The following is a 22,383-nucleotide window of genomic DNA, read 5'->3' on the forward strand; positions in this document are numbered from 1 at the left end:
AGGGTAAATTCTAAGAAAAAATTCTCTCCGTGTAGAGTGAAAAGGAAGAAAAATTAACCGTGCAAGAACTTTAGCTAAAAAAAAATAACAGACCTAATGCCTCATCTTTTAGAGCACACACAATATTTAAAAAAATGATTTAATTAAAAAAAAACTTTTTTAATTTATACATAGTTAGGTATTGATTAGCTTGAATTGGTTATTAGTATTTGAACGATTGTCATACACAACTTATAGTTAAAATGTGAATTGTAAGTTATTGATTTTCATGTATCAAAATTGTACATGGGTGATATAGAATTTCATAGAAAGTCGATTTCTGGCTTCTACTAACCAATAAAATTTAGAAATGGACGTTGCAACATGATAAACGAGACTCTCGAATATAAAATAATATTGCTGACATTTATGTTAACATGAGTTTTCATATTTTACTTCTAAAATGCTCACATAAAATATACATAAAGTGATGAATAGTATTGATATATGACACGATGCTGTAATAGGAACAAATTCTTATTAAATATTTCTTGTTCTTAACACGATTTCTGAAAATGAAAATGGTTTGTCTCTCGTGTTGTAAATTTTACGGTATGAGATCGTCGATTAATTTATCGTTATCATGAAAGCCTGAACTCGTGGTCCACATCAAGAGAACTCATCGTCGTCGACTAATACATATTAATTTTCGTCGTAATAGTACCCAATTAACCTCGATCTGACAGCGAGAGCTAGTCAGAAATACAACTTGGCTAGTGTTCACAGCAAGGAGGGGTGGAAGCAAACTAGACGAAAGAGCAGCAGTCAGTATAGTGCATTTAGAACCGCTGACTAACGCCGCCGGAAATATGTTCTGCCAAGTGGAGGGAAAATGGCGGTTTATCACGACGGGGGCGATTTTCACGGCTGGAAATAGATCAAAGGTCGGCTCGATGGATGGGCAAGGTCCATCGCGTTAACCGCTTCCGAGTATAGCGTTTCTACTCCGTCGCTGCTTATTTACATCTTCACTTTTCTCTGACACCCCAGTCTGATTTTTTTATGAGATGAGTAAAATGGTTGTCACAATGAATACCCTTGATATGTAATTAAATACACTTTCTTAATTTATAATTTGAAAGTACTATGCAAATTACGAAAAATATAAATATCGATTAAAATTACATAAGGATGAAAAATATTTGTTAAAATCTTTTAAAAAATGGAAAACTTTTTAAACTAATATTTTCAATTTAAGTAAGATTACGAAATAATTGTAACAAATTCTATCGTATCTTATAATTATTTTCAATTTCTTTTTATTTATTTAAAGAATTAAATTAACAAAGCCACTAAATGCACTATTTAATGACTATTTAAATTAATCAAATCTCATTATCAAATAGAAGATTCGTTACACGACTTTAGCCACGCTTAGCAAAGGATAATAGAATCCAATGTAGCGATTTGTTCTGCACGGTATACTGCTTTAATCGAGACGATTGCGTCATCGCCATGATTCCTCCAAAAGCACGCGCCGGCAACACCGGGACGACCAACGCTCTCGGAGTCAATTCATTTCGTTAGCGATCGGCCGGTGGGTTCCAATAAAGCTGTGACCCAAATTGCGCGTAATGCTAAATCGACGCCGTTTGTTACGGAACGAAGAGCGACGGACGAGACCGGAAAGAAAAATGGAGGGTGCTCGTGAGCAGCATGACCCTGCGGCCAAAGGGAGACGACTAGATCAATGGATAGGTTGTGTGTTGTACCGATTGAATGCCGGTAGTTTAACCGCAATACCGTCAACGACCCATCTGTCGGATATCCACCCCCTCCCACCACCTATTTACCAACTGAAAGGTGTGACCAAACTGAAATCAATTCCATCTCTTGGTAGCTAGCCATCCCTGTTGAGCAAAAGAGATCGGGTATTCTGTTATTGTCGGAACGCGATCGATTATATCCAGATTCTTTCGCATAACTCGGCACTTAGATTACCGCGCCAGTTTCTCCCCATCAAAGTTCCAATTGTTCGAAGATTGATGAATATATTTGTATATTTATTAAAAATTAAAATTAATGTGTTTTACTATCTTGGCAAAATGTACATATTTTTTTAACTTGCTATAAAATTTCATTTCTGTTTGAACAAGCTAGCTCGGTCACACTTGCGATTTCTAAACTATCTCGACACGCCGTTTCCCAAGCCGTCCCTCTTAATTGTCCTTTCATTGTATTGAGTTCAGACGTTCTAAATCACACTTAAATCGTTCCAGTCCCGTCAAGTATCGAAGCGATTTGTCGCCGGCGGGCGCGCCCGCATCAATTGGCCGTTTATATCTTCGATTTGCGTCGCTACTTTGTCTAATGATTTAATGTGAGTCTATGGTACGTTTGCGATTTTCCTTGCTGTCGAGTGAGAGCAAAAAGTTAATAGGCGACGTATTTCCACGTTGCTAGACAACATTTACCGGCACGAAGAGAGTTTCTTCTCGTCAGCGAATTGACGAGTGTAACGAACTCCGATCGAGACGGAAGCGTCGCGATGCCCACACGTTGCACCCACGCGACAGAATATAAGTTTCCTATGGCACCGTGCTCGCACGAACGATCTGCTTTAACGACCCGCTGAGTTATATGAACTAGTACGAAAAAGTTCTCGAACTTCTTTGATCGGGTGACGCGCGAAGCGAGGCGGAAATGTAATGAATCTTCCACGTTTCCGGGTAATTTCATACGAATCTTGTCTGTGTATTCGATCCCTTAGGTTGACCTGTTTGAGAAACTGCAAAGTATAGCAGAGAAATGTGGAATTAAAGGTGAATCCGTTTAAATTGAAGAAAAGACGATTCATCTGAGAAAAGTTAATATTTGTGATGCAAGCGAAAACCATTTTTTAACTTGAGAGGATTTTATATAAATTTGTAAATATGTATATATAGAGAAGAATAGATCATGATAAATCAGATAAACATACTTTATCAATAGGCAAGTCTCGTTACATAAGATCTATCGCATTGGATCAGAATGTAACAAAAGTCGTGAAAGCTGCATCGAGTGGAAAGAGATGGAAAGCAGCACAATATAGGAGATTTTCATGGTGGTGGGGAGTCTGCGGGTTTATTCTTGGCGTCTCGAGACGCCATGGATGGGGATAGAGCTTAACAGTTTTCGCGAGCCTTCTATACGTAACCGTGCCAGAGAGCCTCAGTTCGATTCTTGATTCTCCCGTGATCAATAGTTCTCTTGCACAATTTGGTATTTCTACCATTTACATTGATAAACACGAGATTTTGTGATCACGAGATTTAGTGATTACGCTGTTACGACGACTGTAGAATCGTGACGAAAGTGGCGAGCATTTCGAGTAAGTTAATTTTATATTTTCTTTTTACTAACATAGATATTTAAATTATTCAATGCAAATTTAATTTTTATCGTAATTTTGAAATTACTTCAACAATTATTGTGAAAAAAAATTTTGATTGTTGTCACATTTTAAACAGCAATTTGTTATTGACTTAAAATTTGTATATATATTTTTTGTAAATATATAAATATATCATATATACATATTATATATTTATAAAAAATATTCATATATTTTAAAAAATACAACCTGTATATTATTAAAAAAACTTAGTTACATATTATTTGCTATATGATACATAAATACAGCTCTCGATATGCTTCCTTATTTGAAAAGTGACACAACTTAGAAGGGGGAGTCCCGTTTGCTTACAAATCGATTGCTTATAATATCGTTTGCCTACGTCACTTAACCGATAGTTCGTTTACACACAAAAATTATTGCCTACAGCTTGATTGCCTACATGTATTACTGTCTACAAGTATTATTACCTACAACTTGACTTAATTTTATTAAAAAATCGCAATTTAGAAAGAGTAATTAAGAAAAAAATATTTAAATTGTCACAAAAGCCAAAAATTGACCGTATTGTAAATATATTCTTTTTGCCGATATCACTTGATTAGTCAATAGTTTTCTGTTAAGTTGAAAAATAGTTTTTTTTCTCTTTTTTTCTGGGAAACTTAATTTTTTATGTCACTTTTGAAGTAAGAGATATTTCTTCTTGCCGCTTTTTATCACAATATTGTATAACGTTTCGCGACAAATATTCGATGTTTTATGATACTTGCAACTGGAGATTGACCTTAATTTTACGGTCTACCGTTAAGGCGACACTTCACGCAGGATAGAGTCTTTTGATCCAAAATTGGCGAACCGGCTTGACCGGGCTACTCTCGCTCCGAGAATCGCCTTCGGACCATGTCACGAGAAAGTCGGTTCCTGGAAAGCGTAGATCGAGCTTGATCTGAGAAAACACCCCATAGTTGGCAGCTGTCGTAATTTATCATACATCATTTCCCATTATACAGAATATAATTTTTCCATAATAAAAAATACATCAACACTATAACGTTCTATTACTGTTTCTTTACTTTTTTCTCTCAGATTTTCTATTTAGTTACTGAATATTTATTGATATGGAGACAATTCTTATTCTGTAAAAATTAATCAACGTTTTATTTAATTAACATTATATTTTTTAATTATTTTTTATGTTACTCAAAAAAACTTATAAAAAAACAAACTAAAGTAACAAAAATATTTATGGTAAAATTTTAAAAGTGGTAACTTACTGGAAAAATGAGCTGTTGAAATATGAGAAAAATGTTAAACAGTAACGGATACTGTAGCAAACAAACGCTAGTCTGGTTTTCGTACGTGTTATCCACTTGACACGCGACGAGCTTTTAGCACCTGATAGCGCCGTATGAGATTGTAACTCTTTTTTGCGTTTGCGTGTCTCTCAAAAGAAATAAAACGAACATTTTGTCGATCCTCAAAAATCCCGTTCATGGGTCGACCTCGGATCTTTTGTTTGGTCGCTGTCGAAGAAATTGTGCGGTAAAACAAGAAGAGAAAATCTCCGTTTAATATGAACGAGAGAAAGAGATAGAGGTGGAGTAGTGAGGACAGAGAAAACAGAGACAAGAGCCCATTGTCTTGTCGTTCGGCCGTACGTCTTCTCGCTGTTACGTCACCATTGTTTACTCCGATCCTGTGCAGCTTCCTCCGTGCAGAGCCGCCTCCAGCAGTTTTATTTTGCCACTTCGATGCCTATTGTACGAAGAGAAATCGTTTTTTGTTTCAGCTAAATGTCAATACCGAAATTTCCGGTTTTGCTTGTATTGCACAGAATAGCGGTTGCTCCTTTAAAGTATATACTTGTCACGTCTACGTCATAATTTTCGAAAAAAAATTAAATAATTTAAAAGGTTAGTTAAAAATTTTTTGCGATCTTAGTACGATTTCTACTAATTTTACAAAAAATATATGGAATGATTAAAATTAATTAAGTTATAAAGTGACTGATATCTCAGAAGATTAATATATCATCTTTAAAACGATATAGATCGAGTTTAACATTTCACAGAACCACGTGCTATAAATTTATATGTTCCTTTCCTACTGGCAACGTTACTATCGATTTAATTGATCATTCTTGGCACCTCTTGATCGTTGATAAAGAGATGCACAAGTAAATGGCGTCGTCTCATATTCGCGTGTTACCGAGACGGACGCGTAATGCATCATGTCATCTTACGCACAAATCGTGTACGCGTCCTTGTCCCAGATTGGTTGCCTAGGAATACACCGTCGCTTGCCGACGGTGGCCGACCAACTTTTCGCTCTATCTTCGTTACTCGACAGTAGAAATAGCCACGTTACGCTCGGACGAGCGCGCGAGGCAGTAAATCGGTGGTTGCGATCTGCCAGTGGTTCACTCACCATATATCCGGATCCCTCGTAGATGCCTGATCGTAAATTGCTTACCTGACAATAAGTAAATAAAAGTGTGTAACGTAATACACAGAGAGAATATATCTCAAACTCGCCAATCTCGTAAACTTATTTTTTCCTCAGAAAATTATGTAATCTTGCGAAAGTGTTAATGCCATTTCAAACGTTTAGAATATCGAATGTCAATATAAGGCGAAATGTCAACAGGCCTCGATTATTTCGACCTTCTACAGTTGTCTCGCAATCTTCGTATATCAATCTCAATCTTATTTCATCGTCGCATACCACTTTCAAAATCAATAAATTTCTTGCTATTAATGTAAACGCTGACATATCGCTTAGGAACAAACACGGTTTACATATATATCAAGTGATCTAAACGATCGCTGTTAATTATCGGTTGTCGAAGCTTTACACATCGCAGGTGACGCCGCGGTAACGTAACAGTATCCGTATATGGTATGGCCAGTAATGGCTAAATAAGCAAGTGACGCGTAATAATGGTGCTGCCAGGTGAACCAATTATTCCTAAATACATCCCACGCGCGTTTATGCAGATCGGAGGCGATTGCGCGTACCACGTTATGCGTTATGATCCTGGCGCCTAATATTATTAGGCTACCGGGTAGCGAGGCCAACCTATTCTTGTTTAACACAGCGTATCCGCGCGAATGCAAATGTGTCCGCTCGCGCTCCCGTTCTCCATGACGAGCAATCAGTACCAGAATCACGTATCACGCGTACGAGATGCGCGTTTCATGCCAACCTCAAACATATGCGAGTGATTCGGAACTCACGCCACGAATCTTACGTGATGGAGATACATTCCCGCATCTGATATAAATCTCCGACATATTGGCGCTTAAGATGTTATAAATACCTGGTTAAATCATTTCTTTCTGTTTGAATTCCTTGATACTTTTATGTCTCTTAATTTAGTGACGAATGAAGCATTTTCTTAATATGGAGTCTTTTTTTGGAAATGATTAGGTGTTTTGATGAATTTATACTCTAAATTTCTAAAAATACAACTACCCTTGAAAAAAAAGTGAGGATATTTCACTTCTTGAAAAAAAAAAATGACAATTTTCACTCTTTTTAGAGTGAATTTTCACTTCAAAGGAGTGAAAATTCATCTCACTCCACCAAAAGTGAGGTTTTACTCTAGAAAGAGTGAAGATCACTTTTTTCAAAAAGTGAAATATTTTCACTTTTTTTCAAAGGTGATTGTATTTTCATTCCCTTGGAGTGAGATTTCACTGCAAGAGAAATTTAAGAGCGTATATAATATTGTTTATAAACATTTTTTAAATAATATGAAGCACTATTATTTCATCAACAATAAAGGCAGCGATAAAGGAAGCATTGATCATAAGTTCATGCTCGGCGAATTCCGGCACGAATATCCGGGCACTGCTTGCAACGATCATAATATATAAGCGATCAATCATTTCGATTCAACGCGCGTGCAATTCGCGCGATCGTAATTACCTTAACGATAATTGCACCCTCCGTCATAATTTCCTTTCATTGTCGACGTACGCCGTCGTTCCGCGCTAAGCGTTAGTGCATTAGCATTCGTCACGAGTTGCATCTGGTACAGATGCGACGATCGTGAATGCGCGGCGTCGCGGTACGTGCGTTCGTTTGAAAGAAGAAGCGCATTACGGCTCGCGTGCCAGACGGTAGCAAGAGGGTGGTACTCGCGCGAGTCGTTCTTACCTGCGTACACGTGCGTACGTTTCGACGCGCAACGCTGAACGATGAATTATTAATTACCAGCCATTCATCCGCGACTAACCGACATCGTAACGGCGCTCTATTAAAAGCGAGGGAACCTTGGGAAAAGGGGAAAAAATGCGAAGAACGGTAAGAAAAAGGAGAAAACGTTTACGACTGTTTCAGCCAATATATTATCATACTGAACGATAGGATTTAGATTGAACTCTGAGGAACGTGTTCTGGAATCTTGTCGAAGCAGACAATCGAATATATTATCATACTGAACGATAGGGTTTAGACTGAACGCTGAGGAACGTGTTTTGGAATCTTGTTGAAACAGACAAGCCACCAAATATACACTTGACGTGTGTGTACGTCTTAATGATCTTCCAAGCGAGCCATTTGAGCGGCTACGGTTCGTACCGCAGGCCCGCCTTTCCCGAGCGTGGCCTTTAATTTCGGTATCGTAGCGGCGCGGTACAAATCGCAGGCGCTCGTCAATTTCGTCCCGATTTGAGTGCGGGAACCGTTTTCTCGTGCACGCCAAATAACGGCGGTGGATGCATGCGTGCGCGTACGACGGGATCGACGTGTGCGATCAACCAACCGAACCGCCGCGCCGCGCCGAGAAAGACGACGAAGACGACGAAGACGACGTAGCCGGCCGGCTTACGCGGTACGCCGTACGCGGCCAGTCGAGAGTTGCCGTAGAAGGACCGGCGACTGGAGGCCGTTCGAAGCTGAGTAGAGGGGTTCTCCAACGCAACGAGAGACGCAACGATATACCCATACCAATGGAATGAGACGCGCACACGTGCGATCTCCACGTAACACGAGGAAACACGTGCACCATAGTACGCTACTAATGCGTAACGGAACGGCGGTGTGCGTATATAAGTGGAAATGCATGAATCAAACGGGCCCACCCTCTTATACCGATTGTTTTGCCATCCGAGTAGGTATATACTCGTATATATGCGTGCAAAATAAAGGCTATCAATGCGACCATCGCTTAATAGTCGTGCGTTCATTATTTATACGCCCGCAACGCGTATTCCGATTTCATATTCAGCGCTTTTGATTTATTATTATTAATTGTAAAAATATGACGTCTTTGAAAAGCCGTCATTCGGACAAGTACGAGAAAGTACTTGTGGCCCACTTATACAAAGGCGCCTCAGAAAGTACGTACTCGAATCGAATGTACGATCTTATATACGTCAGCATACGTCCTAAATACACATACGTTTCTCGTACCTGAATTTCAAAGGTACGTTTCGTGTGTGAATCTCGATGGAAACGAAAAGCTGGGCGATTCGGGGTCTGCGAAATCGCATATCTGCACGCACGTGATCGCCGTGCGTGCATCATGTGTTTATATGGAGCCGCGCGACGAGGAGAGGCAGCTCCGAAACTCCATATCGCCATGCCAACTTCTTGCGTAGGACGCAGGCTTGGCCGCCGATGATGATGACGAGGACAGTGGTAGTGGTGGTGGTTAACGCGAATGACGGTGGTGGTGGTGGTCGTGATCACTATCGTACGGCATTTGCAACGCACAGTGCCGTTTCTGTGCTCCCGGTGAACGGAACACACGTTGTTTTCTCGCGTCGAGACTCTCAAATAAGTCGCTGAAGAAGTATCAATAGCTTCACCGGGGACCAGTCGGTGCGTGTCCGCATTAGGAATCGTTTAGTGCAACTATCCGTTTGGTTGACGTTATTGGAGTTTGATACATAATTTTTGGTACGATAATAATAAAAACTTAATTGTGCTGAATATGGATTAATAATTAAAATCAAGCTAAAACTAAGCAGCTAAAAATGGTATGGCAATTAAATGCAAAATAATTGCTTATTGAATCTTTCTAAAAATATTATTTTTATGAAATTATTATTAATTATTTTATTGTATTAATTACAATTTTATGTTATTAATTGAAATTAATTAAAATTTACTAAATTAAATGTAATTACTAAAATCACTCTTAATCGGTTTTTATTCACATAAATTAATTTTGCGAAACGAATTAACAGTCTTAATCACAGCTAATAGAAATTCGCGCGAGTCCTTATATCTTCCCTCTGTAGGATTCCCTACGGCTATCACGCCTCCGTCTCTCGTATTTTTGTCATCGATTACGGAACGTGTACTCCTAACCGGACCTTAGTGCCCACTTCCCATCGGCTTATGAATCTCTATAAGGCTGTCAAACAAGTAATTCATCCCTACGTTTTTTTCTTTCCCTCTCTCTCTCTCCCTCCCTCTCTCCCTCCCTCCCTCCACCTCCATTTTTCTTTCGCATCTAGTACTACTTGCACGTCTTCTTCCCCTTGGCGTCCATCTGAAGATAATGATGGCTTACTATGCCAATGAATAGAATCCAAAGGGAGGATGTTAAATTTTACCTTGCATATTAGCGATCTGTTCCTCGGGATGGAAGACCAGTGAAGGACGAGGAAGGATGAAATGGTTATACGATGCGAAATGAAAAGGTTTTTTTTTGCCATACGAACGCGGTGCTATTGTATGCATTGAAAAATCTACGTGGGCGGCTGCTTTGTTATGCAAATTGGTTTCTCGGTTAATTATGATAGTCGCTTCGCTCGCTACGAAGATGTAATTAGAAATTTGAAACGTTTGAACGGATATCAATGTATTTTAAAAAATTGCTTTTTTACATTCTTGAGATATCCTCAAAAATATATTTATTCTCAAATATTCTCGAAATATTATTAAATTTTTAGTTAAGTAGTGCAGCCTAGCAAACTACTTTATAGTTTTACAGTGTTAATCTGTCTATATTGACGATTGTCCATCTGTAAGATTTCTCAAAAACGAGTTAATTTTTTCAAATTCTGTTTTTGAGGATCTCTAAGGATTTTAACTTCACTGAGGTAAAATAGGAGTTAAATCAGTTGATAAAGGAATTAAGGCCAATGAGATTTTCAGTAATATGGAGCACAATCTAAAAGGAGTTTAAAATGCTAATTTTAAGATGTTGTCATGTATCTTGTTTCAACATTTTTAACAAAGTTCTTTCAATAGCATGTTTTTTTGCTGCACTATCTAGTTATATCCATTGTAAAGATTTATTTTTACATACAAAAGATAATGTTATTTTAATTCGATAGCTGCATTAATAGAACCGTTGTCAATCTACCGCTGGCAAGATTTTGCATCGTACTAATAATATCATGTTCTATAAACTTCCTCCTTGAATTTCTCACATTTTCATTATGGATCCAAAGGCATAAGTCGCCAAGAAAGTTTCAATTTACATCCGCATTTGAATGTGCAGAGGAAACCCACTAGGCATCGTAAACCTGTCTTGCGGGACCCCGTCTTTAAATTTCCCGTACTCGCTACCATATCCGCACTCACGCGTGTCGTGCTTGTCCTATCCCTGAATTCCACGATTAAATCATAGCAACGTAGCTTGTAAAATAAGTTAACAGCCGGAATTAAGTATAAATTCGCTCTGGGAAAGAGAGAAAGACAGAGAAAGCGAACGTGCGGGCCAGCTACAGCGATGACGTTCTCGTGCGAGAATCTAATTACCATATCCAACCTGGTATCGGTACACGAATGCGCTCTGTGGCTGCACGTGCGCGATTTCTTTACGGTGTTAAGCAGCGAGAAATTGAAATAGTTAGACGGTTGCCATCGTCGTCGTTGTCCTGATAGCGACTGCCAATGGTCACGCAAACCGCATGTCATCGTTGCACTCCGCCAGAATGCACCAACTGAATAATTGACTCAGTGCAGCGTTAGTGTGTACATGCATAATTGTTGCCGTGTGTCTTTTGATAATTTAACTAGATAGTAACAATGAAAAGTTAGTTGTTTAAATACAGGATTCCATACTATAGTTATGTGGAAAATTGAATTTTGATGAAATGAGTTAACTTACATTATGTAGCTTATAACATGACGAAAAAAAAAATATCATAAACAGACCGGTTCTTATTTTAGCATAGTCGATTCTTATTTTAAGACCAGACTTAAGTAACATCTTAAAATGTTAATGCTCTAATTGGTTAATGACATTTTAAGACTAGACTTAAGACAGTCTTAATTATAAGAATCGATTATGAATGCCGGCTAGACATACAAAGTTTAATGGATAATTTTTAAATTATGGTGTGTATCAAAAATGTAAAACTTACTCAAGAAGCATTTTTGATACATCATAACTTAAAATGATTTATTATTGAGGCTTATGTTTATGACATCTACTGTTCCGTTACAAGTTACATTATATGTAAAAACTAACTTACTCAATTTTCTATAATTAGTGCGATCCTTTTATGTAAAAAAAGTTATGTAAAACAGTTTGTTCTTTCTATCATTACTATAATTACTGTAATAAATACACTGTTAAAAATAAAATATTAATTTTAACTTAAAAAAAGTAGAATGGACTTTCTGAGACATACAAAAATGTTAAAATTAACATCTTTTTGTACAAAAATTGTAATTTTAAATGTATGTTTTTAAGTTAAAATTAACATTTTATTTTTAACAGTGTATCTGAATCTCTCCACTGATAAAATGACATTATTAGTACGACTCACCGATTCCGCCAAAGATAATCAATATTATTTCCTGTTTCCGCGAAAATAGTCTCTTGTCGTAGAGATAAAGTTTATCAGTTTGTACACTCGGATGATTTTACGACGCGCATTGCGACGTCGATATCGCGCCGATATCGTCTTTAGGTAGATCTACAATCGCGAGACTATTATAGGCAGTAGTATTAATTAATTGGTATTACGTCCCACACACTTCGCATTTACACAGCTCGCAATCGCTCGCTTTGACGTTTATATTAGGGTACTGGGAAATTTATGTCGCTCTCTTGGAAGATTGTTTGTTCCAGGCGAAACTCGTTAAACTTGTAAATCGGGACAACGTTAAATGACGGCAATATTTTATGTTACTTTGAATAAACACTATCGGGTTCAATTTTTTTTATACTACTCCCTACAAACTTTCTTCTAAAATACTAAATATTAACTATCTTTCTATTAGATACTGAAAATTTGCATTTAAAAGAATATGTTATCCAAAAAATGTATTATTTAATTTGATAGTATAGATCATTAAATGTATTTGTCTATATTTTATCTGTTTATTTTTCATCGTTCCCATTATTCGACATATTAAATGCAGTTTAAGAATTTTTACATTATAATCTTTAACAAACAACTTTCCTTTCAGTGATAAAATTAAAATTTACATATTACAGACGTGTTTCCCGCATATATAACGCACAGTGTTCCAAGACACTTGAATCACCCGTTATACGATTGCTCGTGAATGATGAATGACGGCGATAAATCGCACGAGAACCGATTTCGTCCTTGATGCGGCGGCACGCCGCATCACGCGTGTCTGCATCGCGGCACGAAGTGCAAAAAGCACGACGCATGTCGGAGAAATTGCAATAAGGGTCGGACGGAAAGCTAGTCGACGGTATCATTTGACGCGATAAATCCCCGACCGATTCGCGCTGGAGCGCGCGGCCGACGGCGACGCCGCTATCCTCCGCGTGATCAGCGACCGCGGCATGCAGTTGCAGCTGTATGCGGCTAGAGTGCACACGCTTTTTAAGCACGCTTTCCAGATCGCGCCGCAATGCTACAGAAATTTATATCCGCAACGCTCTGGGGTGTGATAAACGAGAAAACCGCTCGCGTTTTCGAGATATGGAACCACTTGCGGTTTAGAGTCAACTCGACTCCCCGCGAGCAGGAAGCCTCAGGGTTCATTAATATACCTTTAAGAATAGTTAAATGTCCACTTTACGTTACGGCGCGTAATCGCCCTGTTACGGCTATCGTGTATTTTTTTGTGTACAGAATATCGCGCTATTAGCATATCTCTCTCTCTCTCTCTCTCTTTCTCTCTTTCTGTCGTACTACTATTTTTAGTACCCTCGCGCGCCGCTTCAACGGCAATTTAATCATACTTAGGTCGACCGTCGCATGTATGGGTTATGAGATGCCTCCGATAATTTAATACGATCGAACGTTAATGGCTACTCGTCTCACTTTTATCCAAACGATGCGTCAATCTCGAAGCCGCAGACGGGCGTTCGGTAAATGCTCCGGAGCACGCAATTCGTTGACGCGACCGTTGCGTCTTTCCTTGGGGCAATTACTTTCACGTGGCGTCGATGAGAACTTGCTTCATTAAATCAGCCAAAAATCATCGGTCTTGCCTTCCGGCCGACTTCGTTCCTTCGAAGAAGCCCAAGGTGGTCTCGAAGTAGGTGGTATTACAACGCGCTGACGCATGAGGCAATCTTGAATTACCATTTAAGAAAAGTTATAGGCGTGTTGTTGAAAATGTTATAAGAGTTTTTATTTACAATAATTACAAAATATCACGAATTCTCTCGTTTACGTTATTAAGGTAAAAACGGCAAGAGTTATGGATTGCATGCTGGCACATTTCACGCTTTCATCGTGTCTTCATCAGCACCATTAAATCCTCATACAATATCATCAACGGTCGTGTACCCTATATTCCAATTTCATCATCATGTTTTGAAAGAGGCTATATCAGGCTATATTGCGACGGCAATAATCTTCGATCGACAAGCAACGATGGGATCCTTGTTGTTAAATATGTATACACGCGAAAATGGGTTCTCGCTCATGTAGCGTTGAATTAATTATAAGACCAATTTTGAGTAGCCTTCAAAGGTAACCATCTCTTTCATGATTACTAAAATTTGATTATTACTTCATATATCGTTATATTTTTAACACATAATATTATTTATATAATTATGAAAGCGAAGTAATTTGGATGGGTAAAAAAAGTAATGGAATCTAAAATATATTTGTTAACAAGTTATGAGTTTCTGTTTGTTTTTAAACAATTAACATAATAAAATATATCAAAATATATTAAAATATTTTATTACATTAACTGTTTGAAAAACAAACAGAAAAATACATGGGGATTTATTAACAAACAAAATAGAATATACCATGGTAAAAATTTTTTTTAAACAATATAGTTAAGAAGGCATACACCACGAACACCAGGTGAAAATGGCTTGAAAATTTATTTGTATTTGAAATATTACAATAAAATAGACGTTTCGGTCTTAAATTAGACCTTCCTCAGTATTACAAAAATTGTCAACAATAGGTGTTCGTGGTGTATGCCTTCTTAACTATATTTTATTAACAAATTTATATCGGATCACATTATTTGTAATGTGATCTTGTTTGCGCGTGTATGTTGTAAGTAGATGTTAAATGCATATTATCTGCCCGAGGTGGTAAGATTAGTCGTCATTGACAGAACGCGCGGGTCGATTCAAGTATAATAAACGAGAATCACTCAAATAAAAATGATTTATGCCAGTCGCGATGTGTCAACGAGATAGCGACGACGATTGAATTCAGATGAGGCTTCCCGCACGGCCCTAAGAGATTACACTCGGTGTCCTTCGTGGAATCTCCCTCATGATGATCCTAAATTAGCCCGATCGCCGATCTCGATCACATCATTATCTTAGCAAACTTGTTCTTAAAAAGATAATAGCGATTCGTGATTCGTTACGGTCGTTTATATTTTTTCTGGTTAAATCGTGAATATACAGTAGAGTTTTTGCTCTCTTTAGAGGCGGCATTAGTAATGACCGAAATACATCTTTATTAAGGAAATAGTGAAGAGTTGAAACACAAAATATAGCAAACTGTTTAAATGATTAAAACCGCGGAGCTTTAGTTAAATAAATCTCTAATTATTTCAAGTTTACCCTAATTGTGATAATTTAATAATACACTCTGCGACGTTAATAATATCTTTATTTCTTCATTAATTCTCGAGTGAAAGAAATGCAAACTAAATTGCACAGATATCAATTGTATCTTATAAAATATGGGATACAGTTTACAAATAACATGATGTATGTTTCGTAAACGCCAAAGTGGTCGTTTCAGCCGGCGGGGTGAAAGAACAAACATTCCAGCGATCGAATTATGTTATGACCCAATCGTACGTACACATAACCGCCCCACGTGGACAAATAATTACACCCCGGGAATTCCAATCAAGCTGATAATCCAGCGACTGTAATTGGCGCGATTGCGTTAGGGTAGAACGCTGTCATCGGAGAAAGACGTAGAGTATGACAGGGGCCTAAGGCGTCAAGTGCATTGCGCCTCATGGGAATGTGAGATCAAAGCGGACGATTCGAGAGAGGGAGATAAAGAGAGAGAGAGAAAAAAAATGGAGATCCAGATGCAGGGCGAAAAATAAGCCGCCGCGAAATTCTACGTACACGCACACGGTGCTACTGAATACGCATCTCGATGAAGAGACCCATTAAGTGCCCCTCTGTTATATCAAGGACTACCCCAACCCTCGTTTCGAGGTTGTCGCTGCACGTGTTTCATTGCACGTTTCTCATGATTTCTTTTTCGCATTACGCTCTTCGACGTGACGTAACGATTGTCGATGCATGATACGAGGTAGCGAAGATCTCAGCTGTGCAAACCGGACGTGAAGAGCACGCCGAATAGCGCCGTAGGAAACATCAGCTGGGGTCTTGGTTGATTCGCATCGAATATACGGATCTCTTGGGAACAAGTTTCTTGTCGGCACTACGCACCACTCTCTTGTCGTGTTGTTAATCCTTCACTTGTCCAAAGCGAATCTACTTGTTCTTCTTGAAAACGATTTTTGTTTTTGCTTGTTTATACGTACGAGATATAAAGGATATAGATGCAGTAGAAGTAATGATTATTGTACGCGATAGACAGAGAGAGGGGGGGGGAGGGAGGGAGAGAAAGAAAGAAGGGGAGGGAGAAAGAAAGGGGAGAGAGAGGGGGAGAAAAAAAGAGAGAGCGGGAGAGAAAGGGAAGAAGGAAAAGAGAAAGAGAGAGAGAGAGATGCGCTGTTTTATCAAGTTGCTATTATCGTTATTTTCGGAATAAATGAATTATTGATATATCGTAATAATTGAATGTTTAACACTTGGAAAAGTTCATAATGTCGCGTATCTAAACTTTCATTTTCCCATTGCACTTCTTCCATTCTCTACGAGTAGATTCAAATAAAGTTTTATCGTTCGCTGAAAGTTTGACCCTGGTTCTCCAGCGTGTTCTCGATTTTGTTACTTGTACCTACAGTTGCGTTCGCGCCTTTTTATCCTCAACATTGTTATCCAAGTTTGCTTGAGAGCTAAATAAACTTCTTACCATTCTCTCGTTTTCTTCTTGCATTTCTTTTTAGTCAGTGTAAATTCTATTCCCAGAAGCTTTCACGCTATTAATAGCTAGCTGATGAGATTTTATCAATATATAGAAGAACTTTTAACGAGAATATTTAAAGTCTAAAGACTATTTTTAAATTTTGTTTTTTAATTTTTATTATTTATTTTTTCCTTCTTACGATTACGAAATTAATTCTTAATATTAATTCATAATGTTATCTTATGATAAATAGTTTCCGATTTTGTTTATTGACGACTGAGAATAATATCATAAAGACATCTAATTTATTTCTTCCTGTATCTTTACTCAATTTCTTACACAATGCTGTACAATGCTAATCGTAAAATTATTTATGGTACAGCTGGAAAGTTGTTTTATAATTTTCAACTTCTCATCCTTTCTCTTTTACTCAAGTATTACGTCAATTCACCACTGATCCGTATTATGTCATGGTTGAGTAATTCGCGCGCTTTAGATGATGTAATTCTTGCGGTAGGTTAGCCCTGTGTCACGAGGTCATCGGGAAAAGACTCCGTTGAGGTTGCGCCCCAAGAAAGCGGCTAAGATGCCGTCGGGGATCAAATAATCATGGTTAGTCGTAGACTTCCAGAAACCCTTGTTACGAGCTTGGCAACTACAACAGTGCAATGAGTTTCCAAGAATTATGCTTGTAACAAATGTTGCGTCAACTATTGTCGCTTAAATTACGACCTCGACTTTGTAAGAGACTCGTTACGGAAATGTTTGCGTTAATTTAATTGTAACGGATTTTGTTTTTATCAAAAACATTTGCATTAATATTAGGATCAACAAATGTTAATGTATTTCTTTGTAATACGAATTTCATGTTTCTAAAATAGGTTTCTATCTCAGAAAAAGTTAATAAAGAAGAACTTGTATCGAAATTTTTGGTTATTGTTCTACTATATGTGAATGATCAAAAAAAAAAAGTTATAAATTAATTTCTTCAATTATAAATACCCGTATTATATTGCAGAAATTGATCGAGTAATTAGCTCTAAATGGCATGGTGCGTTGGTAGAGAGAGGAATGTATGTAATAGACGATTCTTAACTCCCTTGTTGCAATTCGTACTCAAGAGCGGCGTCAGTCAACAATTTATGGCTGGCGGTTGTTCCTCTAACAAGCTCCTCGATTTCCCGCTCGCGGAATTATAGTTCACGCGGGTGCCCGCAGATATTCCGACGTAAGAAGAATCTGAAAGAATTTATTTATGACTCAACTTGTTAGCTTTACGTGAATGGCTCTCATTACCATTCAAATCTAAAATGTTTTACTTATGTAATTATATTTGATTTGTCGGATTAGTTAATTTAAGAAAAGATAATCTAAATAATTACCAATTTTGCTCTAATAATATAATTAAAATAATATAAACAGTTAACAAAATAAAACAAGTAGTGGAATCTTAAAATATACGAAATATATTCAGTAAAACATGAAATGTATGCTAAAATATTTTTTGTTGAATTGCTCTTATTATTTTATTATATTTGGACGCATATTTTTGTCTAGAAGGTCGTGAGACTCCACTGTCACCACCACCTCCTTCGAGTTCTTCGGTTCAGACTTCACCTCGTGGCTTGGGTTATACCTGCGGCCCTATAGATGGGTCCTTGTACGCCGTGGTGCATCAGAGCGCTGCAGGAGGTGCTCGTGGCTCGCCATTGACGGTTTCTATGGATAGTGGCATAAGTAGTGCACCACCGCAGAGACCCAGCCCACCAGAACCCGAGCCAGAAAATCAAGCTCACGGAGATCTCGACAAACTTCTTCATGATATGATGCTTACAGTCGAGGTAATAAAGTTGGTCAAGTATGCATATGGTAAATAGTTAGGAAGCGGAGCTAATTGGGCAACTTTTTGTTTAAATTATCATAAGTCTTCACATAATTATGATAGATCAATGAGAATTACTTTAAAACATTGCATGTTTATCTAGCTCAATAATCAAGCACTCGTAAAGATCCTCAATATATTTCATAAATAAGAAAAAATTTGTATTGAATAAAAAAGTTAGTATATAAAAAAAGTAGAAGAATTAATAAAAAAAATATTCGCTATTCACATCATGTTATGAAATTTCTTTACAGTCTATGCCAGATCCTCCGACAGATGACTACAATCGCGACCGAGGTGAGAAGATGTACATTCAGGAATCACGCAGCTATAGCAGTCACGGCAGTAGCCATCCAACGTCCACTTATTCCACTTTGAAAGATTCCTACAGGAGTTACGGAGCCAGTAAAGAATCAAGTCCACCCTACAATTCAAGCAGCAGTTACAGCACTCTGAAGAACGAGTACAGAGATTCGTCAAAGAGCATCGAGCATCGCGATTTCGAGTATCGCATGTCTCCAGATCGGAAAATATCTGAATCTTCCGACTCCTATAGGAAACACACGGACTCTTTCTCGCCGCCTGGTAACATCGATTTCATCGACGAGGACATCCCATATCACGCCAGGCAGACCAGTCAACCGTTCTCGTACGGTGCTACTACCGACATGATAAAGCATCAGAAATTGTCATCGCCTTCGTTAGTGAGGAAGGCGTCTGTGCGAGGTATAGCGCCCGTCGTAGATTTCGAGGACATTCTTGGCGAGAATTCTAGAAGACCCATGAGTCCTCTCAGTCCGAATACTCCGGATCCACCGCCGGAATTCGCAAACGGACCTGTGAAAAGTGGATCTGATCATATTGATGGGTAAGTGACTTTTCATTTTGCACAAAATTTATTTACATTATTTTTTCTTTTTTTTGTATAGTTAAAAAAATGTGTTAAATGTATTGAAAATAACGAAGAAAATGTGTTGTTTCCGTTTTGCTAATTATATATAAAATTATCGCGCGTTTAGGTAGCTTATTCTTGCTACAAGATATCATTAGCTACTTCGTTTTTATTACTCTTTCTTTCAATAATTTCAAGAGAAATTACTCTTTTCACGTCTCGCGACACACGATACTTATTGACTTCATGCTGTCAACGACCGAAAATCTCGCGGCCGGTTTCCTCGCGTTGGATAAACGGTGTTGCGAAAGTAGAGATTAGACTAGGTTTCCACGAATGTCGACAGGGAAATCGCGGTGAATTAAACCGTACCTCTGGCAAAGTTTCCAGACGATCGTCGGCAGTATGATGTCGCAATGCATCGTCCGAATCGGGCACCGCAAAAGAACCTCGCTGGCACGTAAGAAAACGAGCGAGAGAAAAAAGGAGAGAGAAAGGGAGAATAGAAAGATCTACGAGCCATGGATAATTAATAAATTATCGATCCATACGCGTCTATGACATCGTATTTTTGCCGTAAATGGTAAACGCGGTCGTCATGAGTCATTGTTCGTAACACAAATATATAGAGAGATTTAGTGTTGCAAATACATCCCCGTCGGCGGTTGATAGCATTTCACGAATGACGATGGGATTTCAAGACACGAATTAAGTACGTTAAGATATTCAAAGAATACTATTCCTGCAGTCGACACCAAGTAAAAGTAATATAATATCAATATTATAATTTTGCACTTAGTAATATAAGTGTAATACAACATATGGTCTTATATAACAGTTACAGCGTTGAGTGTGAAGTTATAACATTATATGTATTACTTTTAGTTGATGTCAACTGCGACATCAATTAATTTTAATCAAAAGCGAATCAATGCAAATCTTTTGCTTATTAGTTATTTCATTACTAAGTTTATTACATTTTATTTATAATTTTTTCTAGTAAATTAAAAAATATATAAATAAAATATTCATTCTAGAGGAATTTTTAAAGTAAATAAATGAAAATGGATAACGTTCAAAAATTGTACTAACAAAAATAGATTGGCGTAGAAATATATTTAAATTACTTGGTCAAAAATTATTTATTTACCTTCAATTTGAAGTTTATTTACAAACGATTATTAAATTTGCGTTATATTTTTGGTGTATATATGTGTATATAAATGAAGTTAAGTAGATATGCATAATAATGTTTCGAAACAGACTTGTTTGTTATATCGCGCTGCCATAAACGTAAAAGTATCCCATAAATGTGCAGTCACTATATAGCGCCATTCACCTCGAAGTCATCAATTTTTTTTATTCAACTCGAGACTTTCGCGGTCCGGTCTCGCCACGCACATTTTGCGAATGAGATCCTGCGTGTGAATGGAGGAGAAAGCATGTATGATCGCGTAAAATAAATTTGTTAACCCTGTCCGCTTCGGCATGATTATAAAGTAATACGTATCGCCTCACACATTTATTTCTTTCATTGCGATATCATTAAAACGCATTAAATTAAGAAGCCGACATACTGTTGCACGAATTTTTTTCTTCTGATATATAATTTTGCAATTTTTTCTAAATATCCAGAAAAATATTCTTATATTTTAAATTATATCTATATTTTATTTATCATTTATAATTTTAATATGTATATTTTAAATATATAACATTAAAGAAATTTATTTAATTAAAAATTATTTTGAAAACATTTGTACATTAGTATTATTTAATTTTCCGTCTTAAAATCCATATTTTTCATCGCGTAGCACATTTTCATTTTACACTGTTATTTAATTTCTAAAAAAGCTTGCATTTTTAAATCTTTAATTCTTAGCCTCTACAGCTATTTTTAATCATCTTTTTAAGGAGAATAAGGCTTTACGAAAAGTAGAGTTATGGAGGTACCTCGTCGGGTTCGACGAACCAAATATCCGTACCGTAAAATTCGCGTCGTATTGCGCACCACGGAACGTCGTGAAAATAAACGCGCGACTTCCCTCCGCGAGCGTAACGATTTTGCGTTGCGCGCGAGTAACCTCGAGATTTCGTGTACGGTTATTTACAAAGAGACGTTTCGACCTGAAGAGGAAACAGACGACGTTTACGGTCGAGAGGATCAACGAACGTTCAGCAGGTCCGCTTTCTCGCGAGTGAAAGAAACGTGACATTCCAAGCATGATGACATCGAAGATTCTTGCTTTATCTGCTATAACTCTTGCTAAAATAAAATAGAACGCTGTAACGTCGCGTTACTTAATGAATACATTTTAGAGTTCTCAGGATTGCGACATTGCGACCCATGGGAAAAATTATGATGGAGATTAAGACACGAAGGACCGGTATTTCGGGATACCGCAGACGCTCTCTGACATAATTACAAATATAGAACGGAGAGACGCGCTAAATCAGCTCTGTAAAACCATGAAAACCATGAAAACATCTCATTCTGTTTCCACTTCATTTGTCTTCATTTATTTTACTCTGCACATTTATTATCGGGATAATAGTGGTTAGTGAGTTTTCTGTTAGAATAAAATAATTCTTCGTCGGCATGTTTTGTATCATAATCAATATTATATAATCTTCTCGTTTTTAGAATTCTTTAAATAAATAAATTTAATACAAATAGTTGGTTTTGAAAAGATGATTTATTAAAAATTTTCACATTTACGATATTTTATTGTGTTTATTGCTCTTACTGGTTATCTACTATTTTTGTCTTACAACGTTGCTTCTTTCTTTCTTTACGTTATCGAGTATATTACACTGAAACGTCTCTTTTTATCTGTTCTTCCGACATAAGTCC

General features: G+C 37.4%; 1 protein-coding gene across 11 annotated transcripts in view; it reads left to right on the top strand.

The window, feature by feature from the left end:
* Positions 1–22,383, top strand: part of by (focal adhesion protein tensin) — a 200,813-nt gene that overhangs the window by 167,150 nt on the left and 11,280 nt on the right. For 10 of the 11 annotated variants that reach the window (XM_018521192.1, XM_018521194.1, XM_018521195.1 and 7 more), the window contains 2 exons: positions 18,313–18,596; positions 18,892–19,505. In XM_018521192.1, the coding sequence (XP_018376694.1) occupies positions 18,313–18,596; positions 18,892–19,505 (898 nt within the window). The remainder of the gene's footprint in view (positions 1–18,312; positions 18,597–18,891; positions 19,506–22,383) is intronic. The other variant, XM_018521193.1, reaches the window with a different exon arrangement.

The sequence above is a fragment of the Trachymyrmex cornetzi genome, unplaced genomic scaffold (genome assembly GCF_001594075.2).
Source record: "Trachymyrmex cornetzi isolate Tcor2-1 unplaced genomic scaffold, Tcor1.1 scaffold97, whole genome shotgun sequence".
In the NCBI taxonomy this organism is placed as follows: Eukaryota; Metazoa; Arthropoda; class Insecta; order Hymenoptera; family Formicidae; genus Trachymyrmex; species Trachymyrmex cornetzi.